We start from the raw sequence: 26,454 nt of genomic DNA, 5'->3' as shown, positions 1-26,454 counted from the left end.
GGAGACCCTGATCATGTGACCTTTCCTATGTTCCAGCACAGTCTGATCCAGCAATCCTCTCTATGGTCTTGGAGGACTCGACCATGTGACCCTCTCTATGATCCTGGAGGATCTGAACCGGAAGTCCTCTCTTGTTTCTGACACGGAAGTGCAGGTGCTAATGCCCTATGGTCGGGGCCTGAGTATCGTGTTGCTTCCCTGCATGGCTACTTGGTCTGCTCGGTCGCTCCCTGTATTCTGTGCCCCTGCACTCTGCCCTGTAATGCGTCTCTGCACACGATCTGTGCTTGTATTCTGCCTCTTGTCTCGTGCCATGTTTTGTGTTGTCTCTCGTACTGTGTTTTGTCCTTGTTATGCTTTGCCTTGTAGTATTTCCTATGTTCTCTGCCTTGCCTGTTTCGCCATGTCTGGCCTTTGCTATTCTGAGCCTTGTAGTACTTCCACGTTCTCTGTCTCTGCCTGGTTCTCCTTACTCTGCCCTATGTGCTCTCTTGCACATTCCATGGCTAGTCTCAAGGTTCTGCCTTGACCCGGCTCTGGGCTTCGGCCTACGCTCCGCTGCTAGACTCTGTCCTATCGTGCTCTCTAGCTCATTTCAAGGCTAGTCTCAAGGTCCTCCCTTGACCTGGCTCTGGGCTTCGACCTACGCTCCGCTGCTAGCCCTATACTCTCTCTGACCCCGCTCTGTGCTTCTGCCTACGTTCCGCTCCTTGTTCTGTACCATGCCTAGCTTTGCCTTGTTTCTTGCCTTGCCTTGTTTCTTCGTGTGCCCTTTGCATGCGCCTGGCCTTCCTAGCCTCCTGTCTGTGCCTCAGCCGTGCCTGCCCTAGCCATGCCCGCCTGCTTGTGCCTCAGCCGTGCTCGTCGGTCAGTGACAGCTGTGTCGCCTGTTATGCCTCAGCCGGGTTCACCTCAGTCTTGACCGTCTGTCTGTGCCTCAGCCCGACCAGCTAGCCAGTGCCCCAGCCGTGCTCTCTGTGCTTCCTTGCACCCATGCTGTCTCTGCACTGTGCTTTGCATGCCCTCTTAGCACGCGCAGGTCATAGCCTGCTTCTTGGCATACCTCTCTGTTATGAATGGGTCACCGAGGAGGACAACAAAAAGCTAAGTCCCAGAAAACCAGAGAGGTTGGTAACTATGCAGATTGCAGATCCCTGATCTTAACCACACAACTAACAGTAGCAGTGGAGCATTCCTACGATGATCTAGATGCCTCATCACCACCAGAGGACTACATAAGCCTAAAGCAAGAAAAGGGAAAACTAACTGCCCCAGAGTAGACCCCAAAGGAATAGACAGCCCCCACACATGTATTGACGGTGAAACAAGATGAAAACACAAACACAGGCAGGAAAATAGGCTGAGCAAACGATGGGGCCCAAACTAACTATAAAGAACAGGAAAGGAAAGACACTGTCTGCAATCTGCCAAAAACCCTACAAAAATAATGTCCAACACTTCTGATAACAAAATTAACCCTGAAGTCACTAGACTTCTCCCACTACATCAGCACTCTGAAACATTCTGAGACAGAGCAAAAAGAAGCCAATCCAATAAGGGACTAAAAAGCAAACTGGCAAATACAGATAAATAAGAATGGAAATTCAGCACAGACCCAGCCGGGGCTGGCTGAACACACAAAAAACTGAATAGACCAACAAAATCAAGTGTGAACATTAGCAAAAACACTTAGCTTTGAGAAGGCTGGAACAGAGCTGAAAACCAAGACCTGAGTAGCCAGAAGCAATCACCAGCACTGACTTAGGGCGTAGGCTGTCTTAAATCCAGTCTAAGATTCCTGAGGTCCAGTCGTCATCCTCATTATCAGGTGGTAGATCTCTACTGATTAAATCAGCCTCACCATGTGCAGGCCCTAGCCTTAGCCTGAACGCTGGCGTGCCTCCTAGCACGCGCAGGCCCTTGCCTTAGCCTGAACCCCGGCATGTCTCCTAGCACGCGCAGGCCCCTGACTTGAACCTGACCCTGGCGTGTCCCTCTGCACGCGCAGGACTATGCCTTGTACACTGACCCTGGTGTGTCCCTCGGCACGCGCAGGACCTTGCCTTGGAACTTGAACCCTGGCGTGTCCCTTACACACGCACCGTGTTTTGTACTTTGAACCTGGCGTGTCCCCTACACACACACCTTGCCTTGCACCTTGCCCTGGACCCTGGTGTGCCCCTAGCACGCACCTGGCCTGGAACCTTGCCTTGGATCTTGGCGTGTTCCCTAACAAGCCGCACCATGTCTGGAGATCTGTCGTGCCTCCTTGCCTGAACCCTGGTTTGCCAGCCGGATGCCCGGAACCTGCCTATCACTGCCAGAGATCGTAAGCCTGACGACTGCGGCCTGATGTCCAGAGCTGATGTCCGCAGCATGATGCCCTGATCATGTCGATCATTGCCAGCTGTCCGGAGTCTGATGCCATTGAGCCCTTGCCTGTACCCAGGCGTGCCACCTGGCACGTACCATGCCATGGACCTTGGCGTGCCCTCGCACGCACCTTACTGTGTTTTCCCTGTTATCAAGTCTTGCACCTGATGTAACCCTGAGTTTGCCTTAATGAAGATACCTTGAATTCACATCTTGTCTTGTTTCCTGCACGTCCTTTGTCGTCAGACACTCGTACTTAGTGTCTACCTGAGCCGGCCGTCTGGTTCCAGCAGTCATGGTGGCTCACCCCCTTGGTCTTGCCCCTGACACTCCCTGTATAGGGGGTGGTTCCTCACAAGGTTAGCTCACCCTAGGTAGGTGGGTGCCACGACCCAGAGGGTCCACTCTAAAGAAAATGACTCAGCGTAAGCTGACTCCGTCACACTAACACTATACTCCAAATTCGGAAACCAGACAATTCAATAGCAACCTTCACTGAACGTATACTTGATCGCTTTTCTAACCATTATAATACATTATATACTTCTAGGAGTAGTCTTGGTGTCCCAGAATGTCTGGACTACATATCAGACATAGAATTCCCCACTGTGGACCCGACTCAGCGAGCCCTTTTAGATGCTGAATTTACTATAGAAGAAATAGAAGGTGCTTTGATGGATGTGGCCTCTGGGAAGGCTCTGGGACCGGATGAGTTCCCTATTGAATTGTACAGAAAATACAGAGATATATTAGCGCCACTTCTCTTACAGGTGTTTCAGGGGATTTGGAGGGGGGGGATGTATGCCGGGCTCCTTCTATGAAGCTAATATTATTGTACTTAAAGAAGAAGGGAAGGACCCCCTTGAATGTGGATCATATGGCCCCATATCACTGGTAAATGTAGATTACAAAATCTTCACTAAGGTTCTGGCCACCAGACTGAATTCGGTTATACTGGATATTATACACCCTGACCAAACTGGTTTCATGCCCGGCAAAAACACTTCTCTTAATATTAGGCGGGTCCATTCGGTGGTTCAGTATAGTTCTTTGGTGTCAGACAATACTTGGGCTTTGGCGTCGTTAGACGCTGCTAAGGCCTTTGACTCCCTTGAATGGCCTTTCCTATTTGCGTGTGTACAGAAATATGGATTTGGTGACAGGTTTCAAAAATGGATTGGCACAATTTACGCAAAACCTAAGGCCCGTATAATTATTAATAACTCCATGTCGGAACCATTTTCCCTGTCTAGGGGGACACAGCAGGGGTGCACCCTCTCTCCCGCCCTCTTTGCCCTTGCGATAGAGGAGTTGGCAATACTCATACGGTCCTCTTCGAATATCAGTGGCATAAATATAGCAGATCGTTTAGATACTATAGGCCTCTATGCCGATGACATGGTGATCTTCATGGATAACACAGAAAAGAAGCTGCAGCATGTAATCGATACCATTGCTAAATTCAGTAAAATGCTCGGGTCTATACATTAACTGGGAGAAGTCTGCCTTGTTGCCTCTTTCTCATAGACCTGGAGCCCACCTTGATAGTTTATCCTTGTTGCCTATAGTGTCACATTTTAACTATTTAGGAATTAATATTCCAAAAAGCTGTGATCTTGACTTACAACTTAATATTCTCCCATTAGTGGATCTTGTTAAGTTTAAATTTGCTTCTTGGAGTAAACTCCCGCTATCTGTCGCGGGTCGTATAAACCTTATTAAGATGATTCTGCTTCCTAAGCTTAGTTATTCCCTCCAACACAGTGCAGTGTTGATTCCTAAGTCCTTTTTTGCAAGTTTGAATTCTCTAGTTACATCCTTTATATGGAGGAAAACCAGACCCAAGCTTAAATTATCTACTCTGCAGAGACCTAAACAGATAGGTGGGGCGGCACTGCCTGATTTTTATTTATATTATCTTGCTGGGCAGATGAAGGCCTTGAGTAAATGGATACCTGATAGCTAATTGCCCAACTCCGAAAGTCACCTGGCCCATGGTCATATGAATCCAAAAGTTGTATTAAGGCTTTACTATGCAAGATTGCTGTACCTTTATAGTTGTTTGGAGAAGTGTATGTATATTACTTTGGCTATATCCATGTGTGTATATGTTGTGTTTCGGTTAATAAATTAATTTTATAACAATATAACATACCTGTCCGTCATTCTGTCCCATGCCGTAATCCATGTCTGGGTGATAAATAATTTTCAAATTGGATGGTGCCAAGATGCGACCGTCCCGGCTGAAAACCACTGGTGGATGAGAAGCTGCTAACGCAGCCTCAGTGACTAGCGGTGACGTCACTGAGGCTGCATTCCCAGCTGGGCTGAACCGCGGTGACATCAGTGAGTTCCCCGCTAGCACCGTGAGAAAGTCGCACTGGGAGTGCACCGTGTGACTTTCTTACTGTGTTTGCGGGGATCTCACCGAGGTCACCGCAGTTCAGCCTGGTTGGGAACGCAGCCTCAGTGACGTCACCGCTAGTCACTGAGGCTGCACTAACAGCATCTCATCCATCAGTGGTTTTCAGCCTGGAAGGTCGCATCTTGGCACCATCCAGGTTGAAAACTATTTCTCCCCCAGACATTTTTTACGGCGTGGGACAGAACGACAGACAGGTATGGTATATTGTTGTTTTCTTAATTTTGTTTTATTTCAGGAGATTGAGGGCTTCTCTGGTATTAAGCGAGGTCATAAGTATGGTTTAATTAAGATTATTAAAGTAGTCTGCATCATTTTTTCAATTAAAGGACTTTATTCTTGCTGTGTCTTTATTTACCATATAACTATAGAATTACTAATGGATAGACATCTTATAGACGCCTCTCCATTACTAACCTCGGGGCTTGATGTCACCTGAGAGAGCCTGATGAATAACCCTATCATCCGCTCCTGCTCTCACTGTTATTAGCGGCAGCAGGTGTTGGATGATGGGAGCGGTTCTCCAATCAGCCAACACCAGTTACCGGAGGTAAACTTTATACCTCTGATCACAGCTGAGCGTGGAACCGCACCTTGGGAACTGCGGCTATCTGACTGGCGGGGATGATTTCACCGCCGATCAGAAGTGGTGTTTGCCTGCGCTGTCATGCACATGACAGCGTGTCAAACACTGTATTTTCGGGCCCCCCATTCAAGTGATTGGGGTTCAGGTCCACACTGCTGGATGGACAGGCTGTATGAATGTATCATGCAGCCTGCCATCTAGAGGTAGCAGAGCTGAGTGTGAGGTCATATCCGGCTGTCCTTGACTTTTCTGCTGCAAATACGCTGCAAAAAAGTCAACCTGCACATTTGCAGTGCTTTTTCACCATCCATTCAAGTTAATGGGTGAAAAATGCTGCAAAAACGCTGAAAGAAGTGACATGCTCTATGTCAAAAAAGCTGCAATGCACAAAATCCTGATGATAAAAAGAGCAATGTGTGTGCATGAGATTTCAGAAATCTCATAGGCTTTGCTGGTACTATAAAAAGCAGCTGAAAATTAGCATAAAAACACAGCAAAAACACCCAGTGTGAACATACCTAAACATGCGTTCAGGGCCGGCGTTATGGGCAGGCAGACAAGGCAGCTGCCTAGGGCCTCCTGCCTCACAGGGGCCCCATAGTGGCTGTGTGATGTGCCGCTGGCTGGGGGCCCCTGTGACGCAGGGGGGCCCACATGCCCCCAGCGCCGACACCCACCGCCGCCGCACTGAAGGAGGCAGTGATGGAGGAGAGAGCGTCAGCTGACGCTCCCTCTCCCATCATTCCCCGCTCTGCCTCTGACACAGCAGGGGCGCAATGACATCATTGCGCTCTCACTGTGTGCCAGACAGTGCATAAGGAGACAGGAGCAGCCAGCAGCGTAGGCACAAGGAGAAGGTGAAGTGTTTTTTTTTTTTTTAAATCAGTGTGAGTACTGGACTGTGGGGCCACTCTGGGGGGACTATATACCATGCTCGGCTGTATCATACCATGCTGGGGGGGCTATATACCATGCTGGGCTGTATTACACCATTCTGGGGGGGCTATATACCATGCTAAGCTGTATCATACCATGCTGGGGGGGGGTATATACCATGCTGGGCCATATTATACCATTCTGGGGGCTATATACCATGCTGGGCTGTATTATTCCATTCTAGGGTGCTATATACCATGCTGGGCTGTATTATACCATGCTGGGCTGTATTATACCATTCTGGGGGGCTATATACCATGCTGGGCTGTATTATACCGTGCTGGGCTGTATTATACCATTCTGGGGGAGCTATATACCATGCTGGGCTCTATTATACCATGCTGGGCTCTATTATACCATTCTGGGGGACTATATACCATGCTGGGCTGTATTATATCATGCTGAGCTGTATTATACCATTCTGGGGGGGCTATATAACATGCTGGGCTGTATCATACCATGCTAGGCTGTATTACACCATTCTGGAGGTGCTATATACCATGCTGGGCTGTATTATACCATTCTGGGGGGCTATATACCATACTGGGCTGTATTATAACATTCTCGGGGGCTATATACCATGCTGGGCTGTATTACACCATTCTGGGGGGCTATATACCATGCTGGGCTGTATTATACCATGCTGGGCTGTATTATTCCATTCTGGGGTGCTATATACTATGCTGGGCTGTATTATACCATGCTGGGCTGTATTATACCATTCTGGGGGGCTATATACCATGCTGGGCTGTTTTAGACCATACTGGGCTGTATTGTACCATTCTGGGGGGCTATATACTATGCTGGGCTGTATTATACCATGCTGTGCTGTATTATACCATGGTGGGCTGTATTATACCATGGTGGGCTACATACCATGCTGTGCTGTATACCATGGTGGGCTGGGCTGTATACCATGGTGGGCTGGGCTATATACCATGGTGGGCTTGGCTGTGTACCATGTGGTGCTGGGCTATATACTATGCGGCTGTGTTATATACCATGGGGGGTACATTTTACATTATATCCTATAGGGGGAGGCTGTGTTATATAATATGGGGGACTACATTATAGTCTATGGAGAGGTGGGCTGTATTATATTCTATTTTGAGCTACATTATATTCTATGGGGGCTGTATTATATTTATTATTTCCAATGGAGGCTGCATTATACTATATGAGGAGGGCTACATTGTATTCTATGGAGGGGCTACATTATACTATATAAGGGGCTGCAATTATATCCTATGAGGGGGTTGCCATATATTCTATGGAGGGGCTGCATTATACAATATGGGGGTGGGCTGCATTATATTCTATGGGGGTTACATTATATTCTGTGGAGTGGCTGCATTATACTCTGGGGTAGCTGCATTATTCTCTAAGGGGTGGCTGCATTATACTATAAGAGGGGGGCTGCATTATATTCTTTGGGGGTTACATTATATTGTATGGCGGGGCTGAATTATACTCTGTGGGGTGGCTGCATTATGCTCTATTGGGTGGCTGCATTATACTATATGTGGGCTGCATTATACTGTATCGAGGACTATGGGGAATACATTATATGAAGAACTATGGGATGCATTATGCTATGGGAAGTGAATTGTACTACATAGGTGACTATGGCGGTGCATTATACTATATGGAGAACTATGAGGAGTGTATTATACTATATGGAGGACTGAGCAGTGTATTTTAATATATGGAGGGCTATGAGGAGTGTATTATACTATATGGAGGACTGAGGAGTGTATTATACTATATGGAGCACTATGGGGAGTGTATTATACTATATGGAGGACTGAGCAGTGTATTTTAATATATGGAGGGCTATAAGGAGTGTATTATACTACATGGAGGCCTGAGGAGTGTATTATACTATATGCAGGACTATGGGGCATATTATATTATATGGAGGACTATGGGGTGTAAACTGTAGATGTGCTGCTGATAACAGGATACTGTATGGTGATCTGTTAGGGTGCGTGCACACGTTGCGGATTAGTCTGCATTTTTTTCTGCAGAGAATCTATATCTCTTGGCAGAAACCGCAGGGTAAAACACATGCATTTTTCCTGCGGATTCCTAGCATGTGTACAGCGCATTTGATGCAGGTTCTAGTGAGGTTTGGCAGTGCGGATGAGAGAGATTGATTGATTTGTATGTCCCGGAACGTACACTGCAGCTGCGGTTCCACAAAAAAGAAGTAACATGCTGCGGAAAATAAACCGCAGTAAATCGGCGTGGAATTTTCCGCAGCATGTGCACGGCAGATTTGGTTTTCCATAGGATTACATGGTACTGTAAACCGCATGGAAACTGCTGCGGATCCGCAGGACCAAATCCGCTGCGGATCCGCAACGTGTGCACACACCGTTAGTGATCCATTAGTGATCGTTCTGTCCCCATCATTCTTTCTTAGACGGTGGAACGAGGCCGGGAAACAAGTATTGAACGACTTCTTCAATTTTGTCGATCATTTAGCGGCCTGAACTCAGCGCATGTAAATACAATCTAAATGCTTCTGTGTGATGTGCAATATGTTAGCTTTTGGGGCCCCATTTTAAACTTTGCCTAGGGCCCCATTTTGCCGAAAACCGGTCCTGCATGCGTTTTTGCCACAGCTTCTTTTCTGCCAAGAAATCAGGTTTTGCTGAAGAAAAAAAACGCCCCCCGACTCCCCATGTCTCCACAGGGGGCGATGTGCAGTACCTGGCTGCAGCCATTCTAGACTTGACGGAGCTGCACTGTGCAGTTCCTGCCGCCGCTAACACTGGGAACAGCTGATCTGATGTCGCACCCCCCACTGATCAGACAATGATGACCTATTCTAAGGATGGGTCATCAAAGTAGTGGACAACCTCTTTAACCCCTTACCTACAATTAACGTAATATTCCGTCCATGTGACCATGGACCTAATTACCATGGACGGAATATTATGTCATGCCCTTTAATGCGACATCGCGACTTAAGTCGCGGTGATCGCATTAACATGCCGACGCCATCTTACCTCAGGATAGATGGCCTCGGCATCCCGGGCAGTCTCCGCCCTGGCCTGCCCCTCTCTGAGCTGTGATTGGCTGTTCAATTCAGAACAGCCAATCACAGCGCTTCTCTTTGTTTCAGCCAATCAGTTTGGCTGAAACAACAGGATCCTAGGCTAGGATCGAGTACCGATGTACTCGATCCTAGGACCGGTGCCTGGCAACGCCAGGCACCGGAGAAAAGCCCCCAGATTGGCACGATCGCCGATCTAATCGATCCCGCCAATCGCAGCGCACAGCGGCGCAATATCGCCGCTGTGCCCTGTCGGTACCGGCCCGGATCGGTGCTGTAATAGCACCGATCCTAGGCCGGAGCCTAGGATAGGCCAAGCAGGGCCTGCAGGAAGTGGTTGGCGCGATCGATTTGATCGGCGATCGCGCCAGCCACAGGGCACAGCTGCGGTCACACTGTGACCGCTCTGTGCCCTGCTGATGACCTGGCCATGACCTGCCTAGGAATCAGAGCTGTGAGCTCCGATCCTAGGCAGTTACCATGGTCACCAGGCAGAGCAGGGATTGGTGGGATCAATGTAATCATTCGATCCCACCAATAACAGGTCACAGCAGCGATGTGACCGCTCTGTGACCTGCCCCTGACCTGCCTCTGACCTGTCTAACCTGTCTGCAGGGGTCCTCACTCTAGCTGAGGATTCCTGCAGAGAGGTCGGACGCAGCAAGAGCTCCTGTGCTGGGTATTGTGGTACCACAGCTTGTAGCATCACAATCTCTGCCCAATCTATCTTCACCCCCCCACCTATCTTCATCCCCTCCATCCCCCGTCCACCCCCCCTTTTACCCCCCTCACCCCCCTTTTACCCCCTCCACCCCCCCTTTTGCGCCGCCTCCGTGTGCAGCCGCCGAGCGTTCATCGGTGACGCAGTTCACCGATCAACACTTGTGCTCGCTTTTTTTTTACTCCGCACACACATCCCGTTTTTCATTTTTTTCTCCCCCCCTTGTGCCACCTAACTACAACCCTAACTGACCCCTGCCCAATCTTTCTTCATCCACCCCAATCCCCCCATCCCCCTTCCCCCTATTTTTACCCCCCTCCACCCCACTTTTGCGCCACCTCCGTGCGCAGCCGCCGAGCGTTGATCGGTGACGCAGTTCACCGATCAACACTCGTGCTCGCTTTTTTTCCTTCGCACACACATCCCGTTTTTCATTTTTTTTTCTCCCCCCCTTGTGCCACCTAACTACAACCCTAACTAACCCCTGCCCTATCTCTCTTCATCCACTCCAATCCCCCATCCCCCTTCCCCCTATTTTTACCCCCCTCCACCCCACTTTTGTGCCACCTCCGTGCGCAGCCGCCGAGCGTTAATCGGTGACGCAGTTCACCGATCAACACTCGTGCTCGCTTTTTTTTTCCTCCGCACACACATCCAGTTTTTCATTTTTTTCTCCCCCCCTTGTGCCACCTAACTACAACCCTAACTGACCCCTGCCCAATCTCTATTCATCCACCCCAATCCCCCCAGCCCCCTCTTTTTACCCCCCTTTGTGCCATTTCCGTGTGCACATTTAGCAGCCGCTGAATTTTGATAAGTGACGCAATTCACTTATCAAAGTTCGTGCTGGCTGTTTTCCACTTTTCTTTTTCACCTCCCCCCCTTTGAGCCACCCTTGTGCACACACCCAGCAGTCACTAAATTTTGGTAAGTGACGCCGTTCACTTACCATATCTAGGTCCTGCTGTTTTAGACTTTTTTTTCACATTTCCTTTTAGCTTTTTCTTACAGGATAGTGTGCACAAATCACTAACCCCCCACCACATACACAGTTATAAATATAAATAAAGTACACCCAAGCACCATATTTACACAAAAAAATGTCCCATCCATCACGTTCCTCCCAACAGCGCTATTCAATGGAGGAGGCATATTCTTACCTTGCCTCCGACACTGATAGCGAGGATGACGATCCGACTTTTCTTTATTTTTCGGATTCTTCATCTTCTTCCCCTTCCTCCTCATCTTCCTCCTCGGGTCCTGCGGAACCGCCACGCAGACGCTCCAGGACAGAAGATGAGGCAGCACCCACCATGCCCGCAGCTGATTCAGAAAACCCTGTGTGGACCTCGCCTCCCGAAAATTACGAGCCACTGATTCCTGATTTTGTGGCAGAATCAGGAATCAAGTTTGACACCACCGGCCTCACAGAAATTGACTTTTTCAAAGTCTTTTTCTCTGAGGATTTTGTTAACCACATGGTGGAGGAAACTAATTTGTACGCTCGGCAATTTTTGGAGCAAAACCCGCTTTCATCCTATACTAACTGGTCTCCTGTGGACGCAGTTGAAATGACGAAGTTTTGGGGCCTGGTGCTCCACATGGGTATCCTGAAGAAGCCTGAAATTTCGCAATATTGGAGTGTTGATATATTATACAACACTCCAGTGTTCCGAATGGTCATGGTCCAGGCGCGTTTTCAGGCCATCCTCAAGTTTCTGCATTATAACGATAATGCACAGTGTCTCGCACGAGATGACCCCAACTTTGACCGTCTGTTCAAAGTTCGGCCGGTCATCGAACACTTCAACAAAAAGTTTGCTGAAGTGTACGTGCCCCAAAGGAACATCTGCGTGGATGAGTCCCTGGTCCATTTTAAGGGCAGGCTCGGATTCCGTCAATACCTGCCCAGTAAGAGGGCCAGGTACGGAATCAAACTCTATAAGCTGTGTGAGAGTACCTCAGGGTACACCCACAGGTTTAGAGTGTACGAAGGAAAGGACACCAGGATTGAACCCCCTGAGTGTCCTCCTGACCTGGGAGTGAGTGGGAAAATTGTGTGGGATTTGGTGCACCCACTGCTGGATAAAGGTTATCACCTCTACACTGATAACTTTTATACCAGTGTCCCACTCTACAAAGCCCTCTTTGCGCGAGGTACCGCAGCTTGCGGTACTGTCCGCAAAAATCAGAGAGGCCTCCCGAAGACGCTACTTGGGCAGATGCTCCGAAAAGGTGAGAGCAGGGCCCAATGTAGCGACCACCTACTGGTGGTCAAGTACAAGGACAAGAGGGATGTCTTTCTCTTGACCACCATACACGGTGATGGCAGCGCCCTCAGCACTGTACGGGGTACCTCGGCACAGGTCAGCAAACCTGAATGTGTGCTGGGGTACAATAAAAACATGGGGGCGTTGATCGCTCCGATCAACTCCTCCAACCGTACAATGCTTTGAGAAAGGCCAAGGTGTGGTACAAAAAGCTGGCCGTGCACATCGTCCAATTGGCAATGCTCAACGCATTCCTATTGTCACAATGTGCATGCCCCAGCGATACGTCGTACTTTCAGTTTCAGGAGGTAGTGGTTAAGGCCCTGATGTTTGGCACTCTGGAAGGAGCGGGCCCCAGAACTTCCGGAACTGAAGGTGCTCATATTGTACCAGGTCAGCATTTCCCGGGGGAGGTCCCGCAAACTGGAAAAAGAGGTAAATCGCAAAAAAGGTGCCGAGTGTGTTACAAAAACGGAATACACAAGGACACCATTTATCAATGCGACACCTGCCCCGTAAAACCTGGCCTGTGTATGAAGGATTGCTTCAAATTGTACCACACCTCAATGCACTACTAAATTTCTTTACCGGAAACATTAGATTAGTTGGGGCACATCTAGATAAGTTCCTTGGGGGTCTAGTTTCCAAATTAATGTCACTTGTGGTTTTTTTTTACTGTTTAGGCACATCAGGGGCTCTGCAAATGGAAAATGACGCCCGCAGACCATTCCATATAAGTCTGCATTTCAAAACGTCACTCCCTTCCAACCCTGACGTGTGCCTAAACAGTTTTTTTTCCCACATATGGGGTACCAGCGTACTCAGGACAAATTGGACAACAACTTTTGGGGTCCAATTTCTCCTGTTACGCTTGGGAAAATTGAAAATTGGGGACTAAACGATCATTTTTGTGGGCACAAAATAGGATTTTTTATTTTCACGCCTGGGCAGTATAAACTTTAGTGAAACACTTGGGGGTTCAAAGTTCTCCCCACATATCTAGATAAGTTCCTTAGGGGGTCTAGTTTCCAAAATGGGGTCACTTGTGGGGGGTTTCTACTGTTTAACCACATCAGGGGCTCTGCAAACGGAACATGACGCCCGCAGACCATTCCATCAAAGTCTGCATTCCAAAGCGTCACTTCTTCCCTTCTGAGCCCCGACGTGTGCCCAAACAGTAGTTTTCCCCCACATATGGGGTACCAGCGTACTCAGGACAAATTGGACAACAACTTTTGGGGTCCAATTTCTCCTGTTACGCTTGGGAAAATTAAAAATTGGGGACTAAACGATCATTTTTGTGGGCACAAAATAGGATTTATTATTTTCACGCCTGGGCAGTATAAACTTTAATGAAACACTTGGGGGTTCAAAGTTCTCACCACATACCTAGATAAGTTCCTTAGGGGGTCTAGTTTCCAAAATGGGGTCACTTGTGGGGGGTTTCCACTGTATGGGCACATTGGGGGCTCGTCAAATGCAACATGGCGTCCAATCTCAATTCCAGCCAATTTTAGGTTGAAAAAGTCAAGCGGCGCTGCCTCCCTTCCGAGCCCTGCCGTGCGCCCAAACAGTGGTCCCCCCCGCATATAGAGTATCAGCGTACTCAGGACAAATTGGACAACAACTTTTGGGGTCCAATTTCTCCTGCTACCTTTGGGAGAATAAAAAATTGGGGACTAAACGATCATGTTTGTGGAAAAAATATGATTTTTTATTTTCACGCCCGGGCGTTATAAACTCCTGTGAAGCCCCAGGGGGTTCAAGGTGCTCACCACACATCTAGATAAGTTCCTTTGGGGGGTCTAGTTTCCAAAATGGGGTCACTTGTGGGGGGTTTCCACTGTTTGGGCACATTGGGGGCTCGTCAAACGCAACATGGCGTCCAATCTCAATTCCAGCCAATTTTAGGTTGAAAAAGTCAAGCGGCGCTGCCTCCCTTCCGAGCCCTGCCGTGCGCCCAAACAGTGGTCCCCCCCACATATAGAGTATCAGCGTACTCAGAACAAATTGGACAACAACTTTCGGGGTCCAATTTCTCCTGCTACCTTTGGGAGAATAAAAATTTTGGGACTAAACGATCATGTTTGTGGAAAAAATATGATTTTTTATTTTTACGCCCGGGCGTTATAAACTCCTGTGAAGCCCTAGGGGGTTCAAGGTGCTCACCACACATCTAGATAAGTTCCTTAGGGGGTCTAGTTTCCAAAATGGGGTCACTTGTGGGGGGTTTCCACTGTTTGGGCACATTGGGGGCTCGTCAAACGCAACATGGCTTCCAATCTCAATTCCATCCAATTTTAGGTTGAAAAAGTCAAGCAGCGCTGCCTCCCTTCCGAGCCCTGCCGTGCGCCCAAACAGTGGTCCCCCCCCACATATAGAGTATCAGCGTACTCAGAACAAATTGGACAACAACTTTCGGGGTCCAATTTCTCCTGCTACCTTTGGGAGAATAAAAAATTGGGGACTAAACGATCATGTTTGTGGAAAAAATATGATTTTTTATTTTTACGCCCGGGCGTTATAAACTCCTGTGAAGCCCTAGGGGGTTCAAGGTGCTCACCACACATCTAGATAAGTTCCTTAGGGGGTCTAATTTCCAAAATGGGGTCACTTGTGGGGGATTTCCACTGTTTGGGCACATTGGGGGCTCGTCAAACGCAACATGGCGTCCAATCTCAATTCCAGCCAATTTTTGGTTGAAAAAGTCAAACGGCGCTGCTTCTCTTCCGAGCTCTGCCTTGCGCCCAAACAGTGGTCCCCCCTACATATAGGGTATCAGCGTACTCAGGACAAATTGGACAACAACTTTTGGGGTCCAATTTCTCCTGTTACCCTTGGGAAAATTAAAAAATTGTTGCTAACAGATCATTTTTGTGACTAAAAAGTTAAATGTTATTTTTTTCCTTCCATGTTGCTTCTGCTCCTGTGAAGCACTTGAATGGTTAATAATCTTCTAGAATGTAGTTTTGAGTAGCTTGAGGGGTGAAGTTTTTAGAATGGTGTCACTTTTTGGTATTTTCTGCCATATAGACCCCTCAAAGTGACTTCAAATGTGAGGTGGTCCCTAAAAAAAATGGTTTTGTAAATTTTGTTGTAAAAATGAGAAATCGCTGGTCAACTTTTAACCCTTATAACTTCCTAACAAAAAAAATTTTGTTTCCAAACTTGTGCTGATGTAAAGTAGACATGTGGGAAATGTTATTTATTAACTATTTTCTGTCATGTAACTCTCTGGTTTAAGGGCATAAAAATTCAAAGTTTGAAAATCGCAAAATATTCTAAATTTTCGCCATATTTCCGTTTTTTTCATAAATAAACGCAAGTTATAGCAAAGAAATTTTATCACTAAAGTGAAGTACAATATGTCACGAGAAAACAGTCAGAATCGCCTAGATCCGTTGAAGCGTTCCAGAGTTATTACCTCATAAAGGGACAGTGGTCAGAATTGTAAAAATTGGCCCGGGAGTTAACGTGCAAACCACCCTTGGTAGTGAAGGGGTTAAACTGTTCCCAAATAGCATAAACGGAGAGCGATCGAGTTTCAACAGCCTGTTCTACTGCCCATTCTCAGGACTTTCTACAAGAACATTCTTCAAACTTGATTTTAGCAGACCAAATTCTCTTACTCACAGACCCCCAATACAATTCAACATTCCAATGGCAACTTCCAAAGAGCACTGGGACACTCAAAGGCATATTGCTTCATCCCAGGACAAATGTACAGGATTAGTCCTACACAACACTTAACGAGCCAGCCATGCCATCTCAATACACACTCCAGGTACATTCACTGCTGCACGAAACCATGGTGTAATGTAACAAATGCACGATGTGTACAAACTACACTCCTCTTCATACTGAGGCCCTTATTGGACTAGACAGATGCTTGCTTTGCTTACACATTTGAAACAAATTTTTCTGATGTAAATTAGAAACTTACAATGTTGCTCGTTTATTCCATCGTAATTGAATCTTAGCCTCTTTTCATGCTGCTGCACTGTCCAAATCTCTCCCACACACACAATGGTTGATTTTTCAAAGAACTCTTGTCTCCTTCCATTCTTATAGCCAAGTTTCAACATGCCACTTTCCCTCAACAAAAATACCTAAACCTGCTGCACCCACAACATCTCTAAACAAACTCCAGGCAAAACATGACCATAGGGGCAATTTACATTGAACTGTGCTTGCATTACTTCTGCAACTTCTCTAACCTCTTATGCTATGTTCACATATGAGGACACAAAATTTCTTATGAGTTGGAGCCCCATTGTGCTTCCATTGCATGGACTCCTGTTTGGTCTCAGGATAACGGTGATGGACCCATGTTTCATCATCATCACCCGTAAAAATCTGGAATGGAAGTCTCCCAGATTTTCTGTAAGTGAGTTTAAATTCCCTTGGCTAAATTGCTACTGACATGTTATTTGCTCAGGCGTCAACATTCGTGGCAACCATTGGGAACTGACCTTTGACATCATCAAAGAATGATACTGGAAAATGTGCCAACTGAAATGCCTAAATAATGAGCTATAATACTGACTTTCACCAGACGATCTTCCAAAATCATAGACTCCACTTTACAACACATTTCCTTTGAAGATGCTTTGACAGGTCGCCCTGAACAGAGGTCATCTTAATTTGATTCCTTACCCAATGTAACCTGCTTAGACCAAAACTTTTCTTGGTAGTAGGAAGGTGCATCATCACGATATATAGCAATCATCCTTTCAGGGAGTTCCTTAGGTTTCTTTTTGTCCTTTGCAACAAATTTAATCATGAAACGAAATTCCAAATCCCTCACTTTCCTTGTAGAGTCACAAAGGACTGCACTTGCCATCCTGTCACTTCCACTGCTTTCTGAACTGAACTTGCGATGTGTCTGTTGCATGTCCAGACATGTCTCAACATGCACAGAAAAGCTCAGTTCTCTAACATTGACAGAATATGCTGGAGTAGATAACTTATTGAAAACCCCTAGAGTTTTAGCCTGCAGTCAAATGGCTCCTTCAGAGCTTACTTCTGAAGCCCTGGAAGATGGAACTTGAATATTTAGTCTGACATGGCCATTGACTTTAACCCCTTTCCGACTTCTGACGTACTATCCCATCCAGGTGACCCGGGCCAATATTACCATGGACGGGATAGTATGTCATATGTGATCAGCCGCGCTCACGGGGGGAGCTCGGCTGATCGTGGCTGGGTGTCAGCTCATTCTCACAGTTGACACCTGGCACTAAGTGCCAGGAGTGGTCACGGACCGCTCCTGGCACTTTAACCCCTGGGACACTGTGATGAAACATGATCGCAGCGTTCCAGGAGCAAGCAGAGGGGCTTTCATCTCTGACAGCCCCTATGCCTTTGGATCGGAGACCCCGAGGCATGATGCGGGGTCCTGATCGCTGCCATGCAGACCTGATGTCGTCCAACATCCAGGTCTCCAAAGCTGAGAGACTTCCTGACATGTGCAGTAGACGTCAGGAAGTCTCTCAGGTTAGTGCATAGAAGCTGCAGAGCTGACAGCTTCTATAGCATGCAGATCTGCATGCTATATAAGCGATCAGCCTGCACAAAATGAGTATCCCACAGTGGGACAAGGTGTAAAACTAAGAAATAAATAAAAAAAAAATTTTTTAAATAATTGTAAAAATATTTTAAAAAATAATAATAAAAAAATCAATATTTATTCCATCAATAAATACATATTTAAATAAAAAAAATCTAAACAATAAAAGTACACATATTTAGTATTGCCGAGTCTGTAATGATTCAACCTATAAAACTGCCTCACTAGTTAACTCCTTTAGTGAACACCATTAAAAAAAGGCAAAAAAACAATGCTTTATCATCATACTGCCGAGCAAAAAGTGGAATTACACTTGATCAAAAATACGGATATAAATAAATTTAATACCGCTGAAAACGTCATCTTGTCCCGCAAAAAACAAACACCATACAGCTCAATCACCAGAAAAATAAAAAAGTTATAGCTCTCAGAATAAAATGATGCAAAAATAATTATTTTTTCTATAAAATAGTTTTTATTGTATAAAAGTGCCAAAACAAAAATAAATATATAATTGAGGTATCGCTGTCATCGTACTGACCCAAAGAATAAAACTGCTTTAGCAATTTTACCACTCACGGAATTGCTGTTTTTTGTTCATTCTGCCACCAAAAAATCGGAATAAAACGCGATAAAAAATGTCATGTGCCCGAAAATGGCACCAATAAAAACGTCAACTCGTCCTGCAAAAAATAAGACCTCACATGACTCCTTGGGTCAAAATATAGAAAAATTATAGCTCTCAAAATGTGGTGTGCAAAAGCTATTTTTTGGAATTAAAATCGTCTTTTAGTGTGTGACAGCTGCCAAACATAAAAGCTCGTTATAAAAACCCACTATAAATAGTAAATCAAACCTCCCTTTATCACCCCCTTAGTTAGGGAAAAATAATAAAATAAAAAATGTATTTATTTCCATTTTTTCATTAGGGTTAGGGTTAGGGTTGGGACTAAAGTTAGGGTTAGGGTGGGGCTATAGTGAGGGTTAGGGTTGGAGTTATAGTTAGGGTTAGGGTTGGGGCTATAGTTAGGGTTAGGGTTGGGATTAGAGTTAGGGTTGGGATTAGGGTTAGGGGTGTGTTAGGATTAGGTTTGTGGTTAGGGTTAGGGTTGGGATTAGGGTTAGAGGTGTGTTGGGGTTAGGGTTGGGATTAGGGTTAGAGGTGTGTTGGGGTTAGGGTTGGAGTTAGAATTGGGGGGTTTCCACTGTTTAGGCACATCAGGGGCTCTCCAAATGCAACATGGCATCTGATCTCAATTCCAGCCAATTTTGCATTGAAAAGTCAAACGATGCTCCTTCCCTTCTGAGCTCTGCCATGCGCCCAAACAGTAGTTTACCCCCACATATAGGGTATAAGCATACTTATGACAAATTGCACAACAACTTTTGGGATCCAATTCATTCTGTTACCCTTGGGAAAATAAAAATTGGGGTCAAAAAGATCATTTTTGTGAAAAAAATATGATTTTTTATTTTTACGGCTCTACATTATAAACTTCTGTGAAGCACTTGGACGTTCAAAGTGCTCACCATATATCTAGATAAGTTCCATAGGGGGTCTACTTTCCAAAATGGTGTCACTTGTGGGGGGTTTCCACTGTTTAGGCACATTAGGGGCTCTCCAAATGCGACAAGGCATCTGAGCTCAGTTTCAGCCAATTTTGCATTGAAAAGTCATGGGCCCATGCGCCCAAACAGTGGTTTACCTCCACATATACGGTATCAGCATACTCAGGACAAATTGTACAACAACTTTTGGGGTCCAATTTCTCCTGTTACTCTTGGTAAAATAAAACAAATTGGATCTGAACTTAATTTTTTGTGAAAAAAAGTTAAATGTTCATTTTTTTTAAACATTCCAAAAATTCCTGTGAAGCACCTGAATAGTTAATAAACTTCTTGAATGCGGTTTTGAGCACCTTGAGGGGTGTAGTTTTTAGAATGGTGTCACTTTTGGGTATTTTCTATCATATAGACCCCTCAAAGTGACTTCAAATGTGATGTGGTCCCTAAAAAAAATGGTGTTGTAAAAATGAGAAATCGCTGGTCAACTTTTAACCCTTATAAAATAAATAAAAAATGTTGTTCCAAAATTGTGCTGATGTAAAGTAGACATGTGAGAAATGTTACTTCAAGTATTTTGTGTGCCGTATCTCTGTGATTTAAGGGCATAAAAATTCAAAGTTGGAAAATTGCAGAATTTTCTAAATTTTTGCCAAATTTCCGTTTTTTTTCCCCAAATAAACACGTCATATCAAAGAAATTTTACCACTATCATGATGTACAATATGTCAGAATCACCGGGATCCATGGAAGCGTTCCAGAGTTATTACCTCATAAAGGGACAGTGGTCAGAATTGTAAAAATTGGCCTGGTCATTAGCGTGCAAACCACCCTTGGGGGTAAAGGGGTTTTCCCATGAAGAATAGTTCATTTGAATCCATAGATCTTGGAATAATAATAAGTTTCACATTTGGATGTGTTTAAATAAAATGTTCCTGTGCTGAGATAATCTTATAAATGTGCCCCTGCTGTGTACTGTGTAAAGGCCGTGTCTGACCGTGCAGGAACATGCTCTGATCATACCATAGTTCCTGGGCAGGGGAGGAAGTAAAAGACTATATAGACTATACGCACTGTAATTCCTTAACCCTGCAGTCTGGACTGGACAGAGCCTCCATCAAAACATTGAAATGGGAACCAAACAGACGATTATAAGACAGATCAAGTATCTTCAGGGACTGCGTATTCTTTATCACAGATGCCAACTGGTTGCAGGATATTGCTGATAGATCAAAGCCAAGCAATCTGTAAAAATAGAAGATGAGATATGATTGAAATGCCCACAAAGCATTAATATAAAATGTGGAGATTGCGTATATGGAGAGAAAATGTTCTCAGGCTATTGGTAATATTCATTTGCAACCTCTTGTGTGTGGTGAATGTCAGGAATGACAACCGCTTTACAATATGTTCACTGGCACCAAATCCATGTTCTACAAATACAAAATACCTGAGTTAAGACCTCACTTTATGGCATGTTGTAATCCTGCGCTGGATGTATGAACCTGTGTAACCATTTATATCAACTGCTAAGAACTCTTCTCAGTGCCGGTGTAGCAGGCCAGATTAACCCCCTGCCCACAATATACCCGGGGTTAGAGTGGCCTAGGCCAGTTTATACCCCTCTGGGCCAGAATATACCCCGGGTATAAATTGGCCTAGGCCAGATTATACACCTCCGGGTCAGAATATACCCCAGCTGCAGTAGATAAGATTTTTCAGGCTTTTGAGAACCATTGAGTGATATACCTAATAACAGGGCTCCAGGCAGCACACGGGGACCCAGGCAGCACACGGGGTCCCAGTCAGTACGTGGGGGGCAGAGACAGCAAACGGGGCCCCAGGAAGCACACGAGGGACAGAGACAGTGAACGGAATCCCAAGCAGCACACAGGGACCAAGGCAGTTCACAAGGCCCCAGGCAGCACACAGGGCTCCAGGCATCGCATAGAGCCCCAGGCTGCACACAGGGGCCCCAGGCAGGGCTCAGGGCCCCAGGCAGCACACGGGGCCCCAGGCAGCACACAGGGGCCCAAGCTGTGCACAGAGGCCCCAGACATCATACAGGATTGAGTGATATACTCAAGAATGTGGCCTCAGGCAGCGTTCAGGAGGAAAGAGACAGTGCATGGCCCCGACATGGCACAGAGGCCCCAGACATCGCACAAGATTGAGTGATATACTCAAGAACGGGGCCCCAGACAGCGCACAGGGGGGCAAAGACACCGCACAGGGGGGCAGAGACAGCGCGCAAAGGGGGAAGAGACAGCATGCAAGGGGGAAGAGACAGCGCGCAGGGCACCTGTGAGCTGTCTGCCCCTCTGTGCACTGTCTCTTCCCTCCTGTGTGCTATATGGGATCACTTGTGCACTGTCTGTGACCCCCTGTGTGATGTCTGGGGCCTTGTTCTTGAGCAGATCACTCAATCCTGTGCGATCTCTTGGGCCCCTGTGTGATGTGCGATGTCTGAGGCCTCTGTGCAATGTCTGAGGCCCCTGTGCAACGTATGGGGCCCGTGTGCTGCCTGGGGCCCCGTGTGTAGCCTGGGACCCCGCTCGCTGTCTCTGCCCCATGTGCTGCCTGGGGCCCTGGTGTGCTGCCTGAGGTCCTGTATGCTGCCTTGGACCCCCTGTACTCTGCCTGGGGCCCTGTGTGCTGCCTGGGGCCCTATGCGCTCACTGGGGCTCCGTGTACTGCCTGGGGCCCCATGTGCTGCCTGGGACCCCATTTGCTGTCTCTGCCTCCCCGTGTGCTGCCTGGAGCCCCGTTCGCTGTCTCTGCCCCCAGTGTGCTGGCTGGAGCCCCGTGTGCTGCCTGGAACCCCGTTTGCTGTATCTGCCCCCCCGTGTGCTGCTTGGGACCCTGTGTGCTGCCTGGGGTCCCGTTATTGAGTATATCACTTAATGATTCTCAAAAGCCTGAAAGATCTGATCTACAGCAGCTGGGGTATATTCTGACCCGGAAAGGTATAATCTGGCCTAGGCCACTTTAACCCCAGGTATATTCTGGGCAGGGGGTTAATCTGGCCTGCGACATCGGGTATTGAGACACAAGATTCGTGCGAGTTTCTCGCAAGTGTGACCCCGGTCTAAGAATTAAACAATAGGGTTCCAATTCATTAAGACTAGTGTTTCCTACACCAGTCTTAATGAAGCACTGGATTCATTAAGTGCATGCCACTTAAAAGTTTCAACATATCTTATTTGTGGTGTGCGCCTCACCTGAAATGTTACTCTAGTTAGGGACTTTTGATGAATTTGATGAGCGGACATAACCTCCCTTCTTCCAGACGAGGCTCCTCCCCAGATCCAGCCCTTTTAGCAGAGCTGCCCAAAACTGGTGTGAAAATGGCAGAACTCACATTTTGCAACTTTTCAATATGTTTTGGGGCTTTTTGGATGGGTAGACTCCAGTAAGTACAAATGTGAAAAGTACACTAGCAAACATCTAAACATGATCTCAGCCAGTGAAAAAAAACCCTCAATTCTTCAAACTGATATCTCACCATGCACCTCCGTATAAAGTTTTTTTTTCCCTCAGCAGCCGCTGGCTTTCAGCTGTAAGGAATGCATGGAGAAGCAGCAATCTGTAAGCATGCCTAAGCTCTTTGATTGATAGCTCACTTTGCATAGATGTGCTGCCAAGCCGGCTGTCAAAGTGCCAAGGCATGCTTACAGACTGTAGCCGCTCACAGTATATAGTGAGCTATGACTGTAAACACCACGTGCAAGCCTCTATGACTGAAAACACAAGGATCTCTGGAGGAAATAAGCACAACTTTTGGTAAGGAATGCTATTTACCTGCCGATTAACTACATATGCAAGGCGACAGGTTCCCTTCCACGTAAGTCCATGTAAAAAAACAAAAAAACTTATTGCTGTCAAAATATTGGGACACAAAGTGTTGAAACAGTGGTAAGCCATGAAAAATAAGTATGTATAAGAGCAATAAACAAGAGTAAAAATTAGACACTTTTGACCTGGTGACAGGTCTCGTATAAATGAGTGTACAACCCAATATAGGGACTGTGATGGTGTGATATGCTATGTGGATATCATTTTGTGTATATTTCTATTTCACTGATTTTCATAATGTTCTCTTGTTGCCTTGTATCATTCTGTAGAAACCAAGAAAAAATGTGCGACCAGAATCCAGATATACTAAAGTAGAAAAATGTTTTTTGGAATACACAGATACAAAGAGAAGGGAGGTTACCCTTAAAGGCACATGTTGACAAAAGACGCGCCATGGATCAATGCACACATAATAAATACCATAGGGGATATAGGCAATAGATAGAATGGAGATTATCAATACAATATGCAATAGGGTATGTGCGCCGATATGGTATTGTATCACAAATATATGAAAAAAATCGCATAATCATTACTATAAAGAGCAACTAGTGATCACCAGACACCAAAACAAGGGACTGTGGAATAATAGTACCATCCCTATTGCTGTGTCAACCCACAAAAAGTTAATAAGTGTGCTATAAGACAGCCCGCACCCCTAAATAGTTATATAGAGCGCCAATTACCTCAAATAATAATGGGGGCAGGAGCCTGATCCAGGAGCATCACCCCGACGCACGTTTTGGCTGGGAAGCCTTTCTCAAGGGGCGTAACCATAGGGGGAAAAGGAAAGAATGAAAAGGCCCAACAGCCAATCAGAGCGGCTGCAACACAGGTCGTCATGGTGACAAGTTAACCAATAAAGAGATGCAATTGCATGTCACATGTAAAACCACCCACTCAGACTCCATGGAGTGACGCATGCGCAAGCCAAGCCGAGGGGTGGGCGGCGTCGGCGGCATCACCATAGATGCCGGAGGCCGGCGTACAAGCCAAGGCATTGGCGTGCATGCGTCCCGGGTCTGGAGGTGGGCGGTAACTGTGGCATCACGCGACACATGGCGCCAGCAGTAGTAGCCATGCCAACATAGGCGCCAGAAACCGGCGCACCGACCAAGGCAATAGCATGCATGCATCATTAGTCTGATAGAGCAGGCTAAATGAAAATGAGATGATTAATCACATCATAGGGGGTTGGCATAATACCCAACCACCTAGACACCATCCAAACCAGGAGAAACATTGGGGGAGAGAAGGGGGGGGTGTGAGTGGGAGAGGGAAAACATTACCATAAAGGTGCGAATAGCACTATATCACAGATTCCCTACATCTCATTTAATGTGCTTTAAAAGATGTATCCACAAGGCCGTAGAATATCAAGCCAAGTGGCTAAGCACATAGCAAGGAAGAAGCAGAAGGATCAATACATACCCATATTAAAAATATATATAGAGCAATATATTAAATCACTACAATATATTGATATTTAAATTAATTATGCCCTTAGGAACAACAAGTAATAATATACACAAATAGTGACATCAAATATTACCATAATATAATAAGGCAACTTTATTACATACATAAATACATACAACCATCATAGGATTTAAAGTTAAATAAATATACCACACAGTACTTGATTTATGTATATACACCCAGGGCATAATAACAAATATTGTATGTGTATGAAACACTGCGGCTGATGTCACTTTAACCCCTGCTTCCTTCTCGTAAGATGGTATACATCATGTAGAGACCATTCACACAAGACTCAAAAAAGACGTCCATACAACTAGGGCTGAAAAAATAAAAGAGATAAAAAATATATTAATACAAGATTAAAAATACAACAAGTGCCTTAAACTGACAGGGTTGATCATAAAAATGGGACAAAACTTATATTCTCATTCAATCCTTTAGGCTGGATTGTATCTAATGCCCAAATCCATCTAGTCTTTCGTTGGGCCAGCCTAATGCTAATTTTGCCACCACGAATGCCAGGATCGAAAGTATCAATTCCCCGAAACCTAATAAGGGAACCGTCACAATTATGGTGTTGTTTAAAGTGACGGGGATGGGTCCTTAGTGTGGATACATCGTCCTGGTCGGCGGCAGCTATGATCCCCAATATGTGTTCATGGACACGTATTTTAAATTGCCTCGTAGTCAAGCCCACATATATAAGATTACAAGGGCACACCGCAAAATAGATGACATTTTTAGTAGTACAGGTGATCGATTTCCTGATATCATAAATTCTTGATCCGGATGAATTAAAAAATGTGTCAGTACAATCAATATTAGGGCAAGCTACACACCGACCACATGGCCTGCACCCACACGCAGGACCCAGACCATCAATGAATACGTTCTAAGATTTGCACTGGTAGTGGCTCTGAACAAGGTGATCCCTCAAGTGCCAGACTAAATAGGGTGAAGGATACTAATTTCCATCCGTATAGACGTATGCAATACTAGTCACCCGAACGGAAGAAGACGGGGAACAAGGTAATTAACCTTAGTTTTCATACCCTTACGGATAGTGACTTATCACTTTTGAACAAAGGACTAACCTTTGCACCTAAGTCTAAATTTGATATTTTTACAGCCACTAAAGACCTTCATCTATTCGCTAGGTCGCTGTTATTCAAGAGACATTTTTTTGTTCCCCATATTAATGCCTTGTTCCCTACAGAGGAAGAACAACTAGTTCTCCAGGATTTGGAGGATCTCTCCAATGAACATCGATTGGATGAGGGAGGTAAGATTCCCCCGTCAATCAGGATTAAAACTAAAAAGTTTCCCCCCTTTTCCAGTTGTCCAAGCATTGACCTTTTTGTTGTGGAGGGTGATTTCCGGAAAATACCTATGGGTGTCCCACGTGATAATCTGAGTAGAGATGAGCGGAATAGACTGGATGTCCTAAGGTCTCTTCCGGACGTAATGCTAAAGCCGGTGGATAAAGGGGGGAATATAGTTATTTGGCCTAGGGATCTTTATGAGAGAGAGGCCTTTAAACAACTTGACAATAATATCTGTTACAAACGTTTAACATTTAACCCCCTATTATCTTTCACCAACCAATTGTACAGGAT

General features: G+C 45.9%; 1 protein-coding gene across 1 annotated transcript in view; it reads right to left on the bottom strand.

The window, feature by feature from the left end:
- Positions 1–26,454, bottom strand: part of LOC141082912 (uncharacterized) — a 784,035-nt gene that overhangs the window by 373,434 nt on the left and 384,147 nt on the right. The window contains exon 10 of the mRNA XM_073566962.1: positions 20,576–20,746. Within this exon, the coding sequence (XP_073423063.1) occupies positions 20,576–20,746 (171 nt within the window). The remainder of the gene's footprint in view (positions 1–20,575; positions 20,747–26,454) is intronic.

Source organism: Dendrobates tinctorius, unplaced genomic scaffold (genome assembly GCF_039654945.1).
Source record: "Dendrobates tinctorius isolate UK_male_01 unplaced genomic scaffold, ASM3965494v1 ptg000019l, whole genome shotgun sequence".
Classification (NCBI taxonomy): Eukaryota; Metazoa; Chordata; class Amphibia; order Anura; family Dendrobatidae; genus Dendrobates; species Dendrobates tinctorius.
Note: the sequence above shows the minus strand (reverse complement) of the source record. Positions and strands in the feature narration are given on the sequence as shown.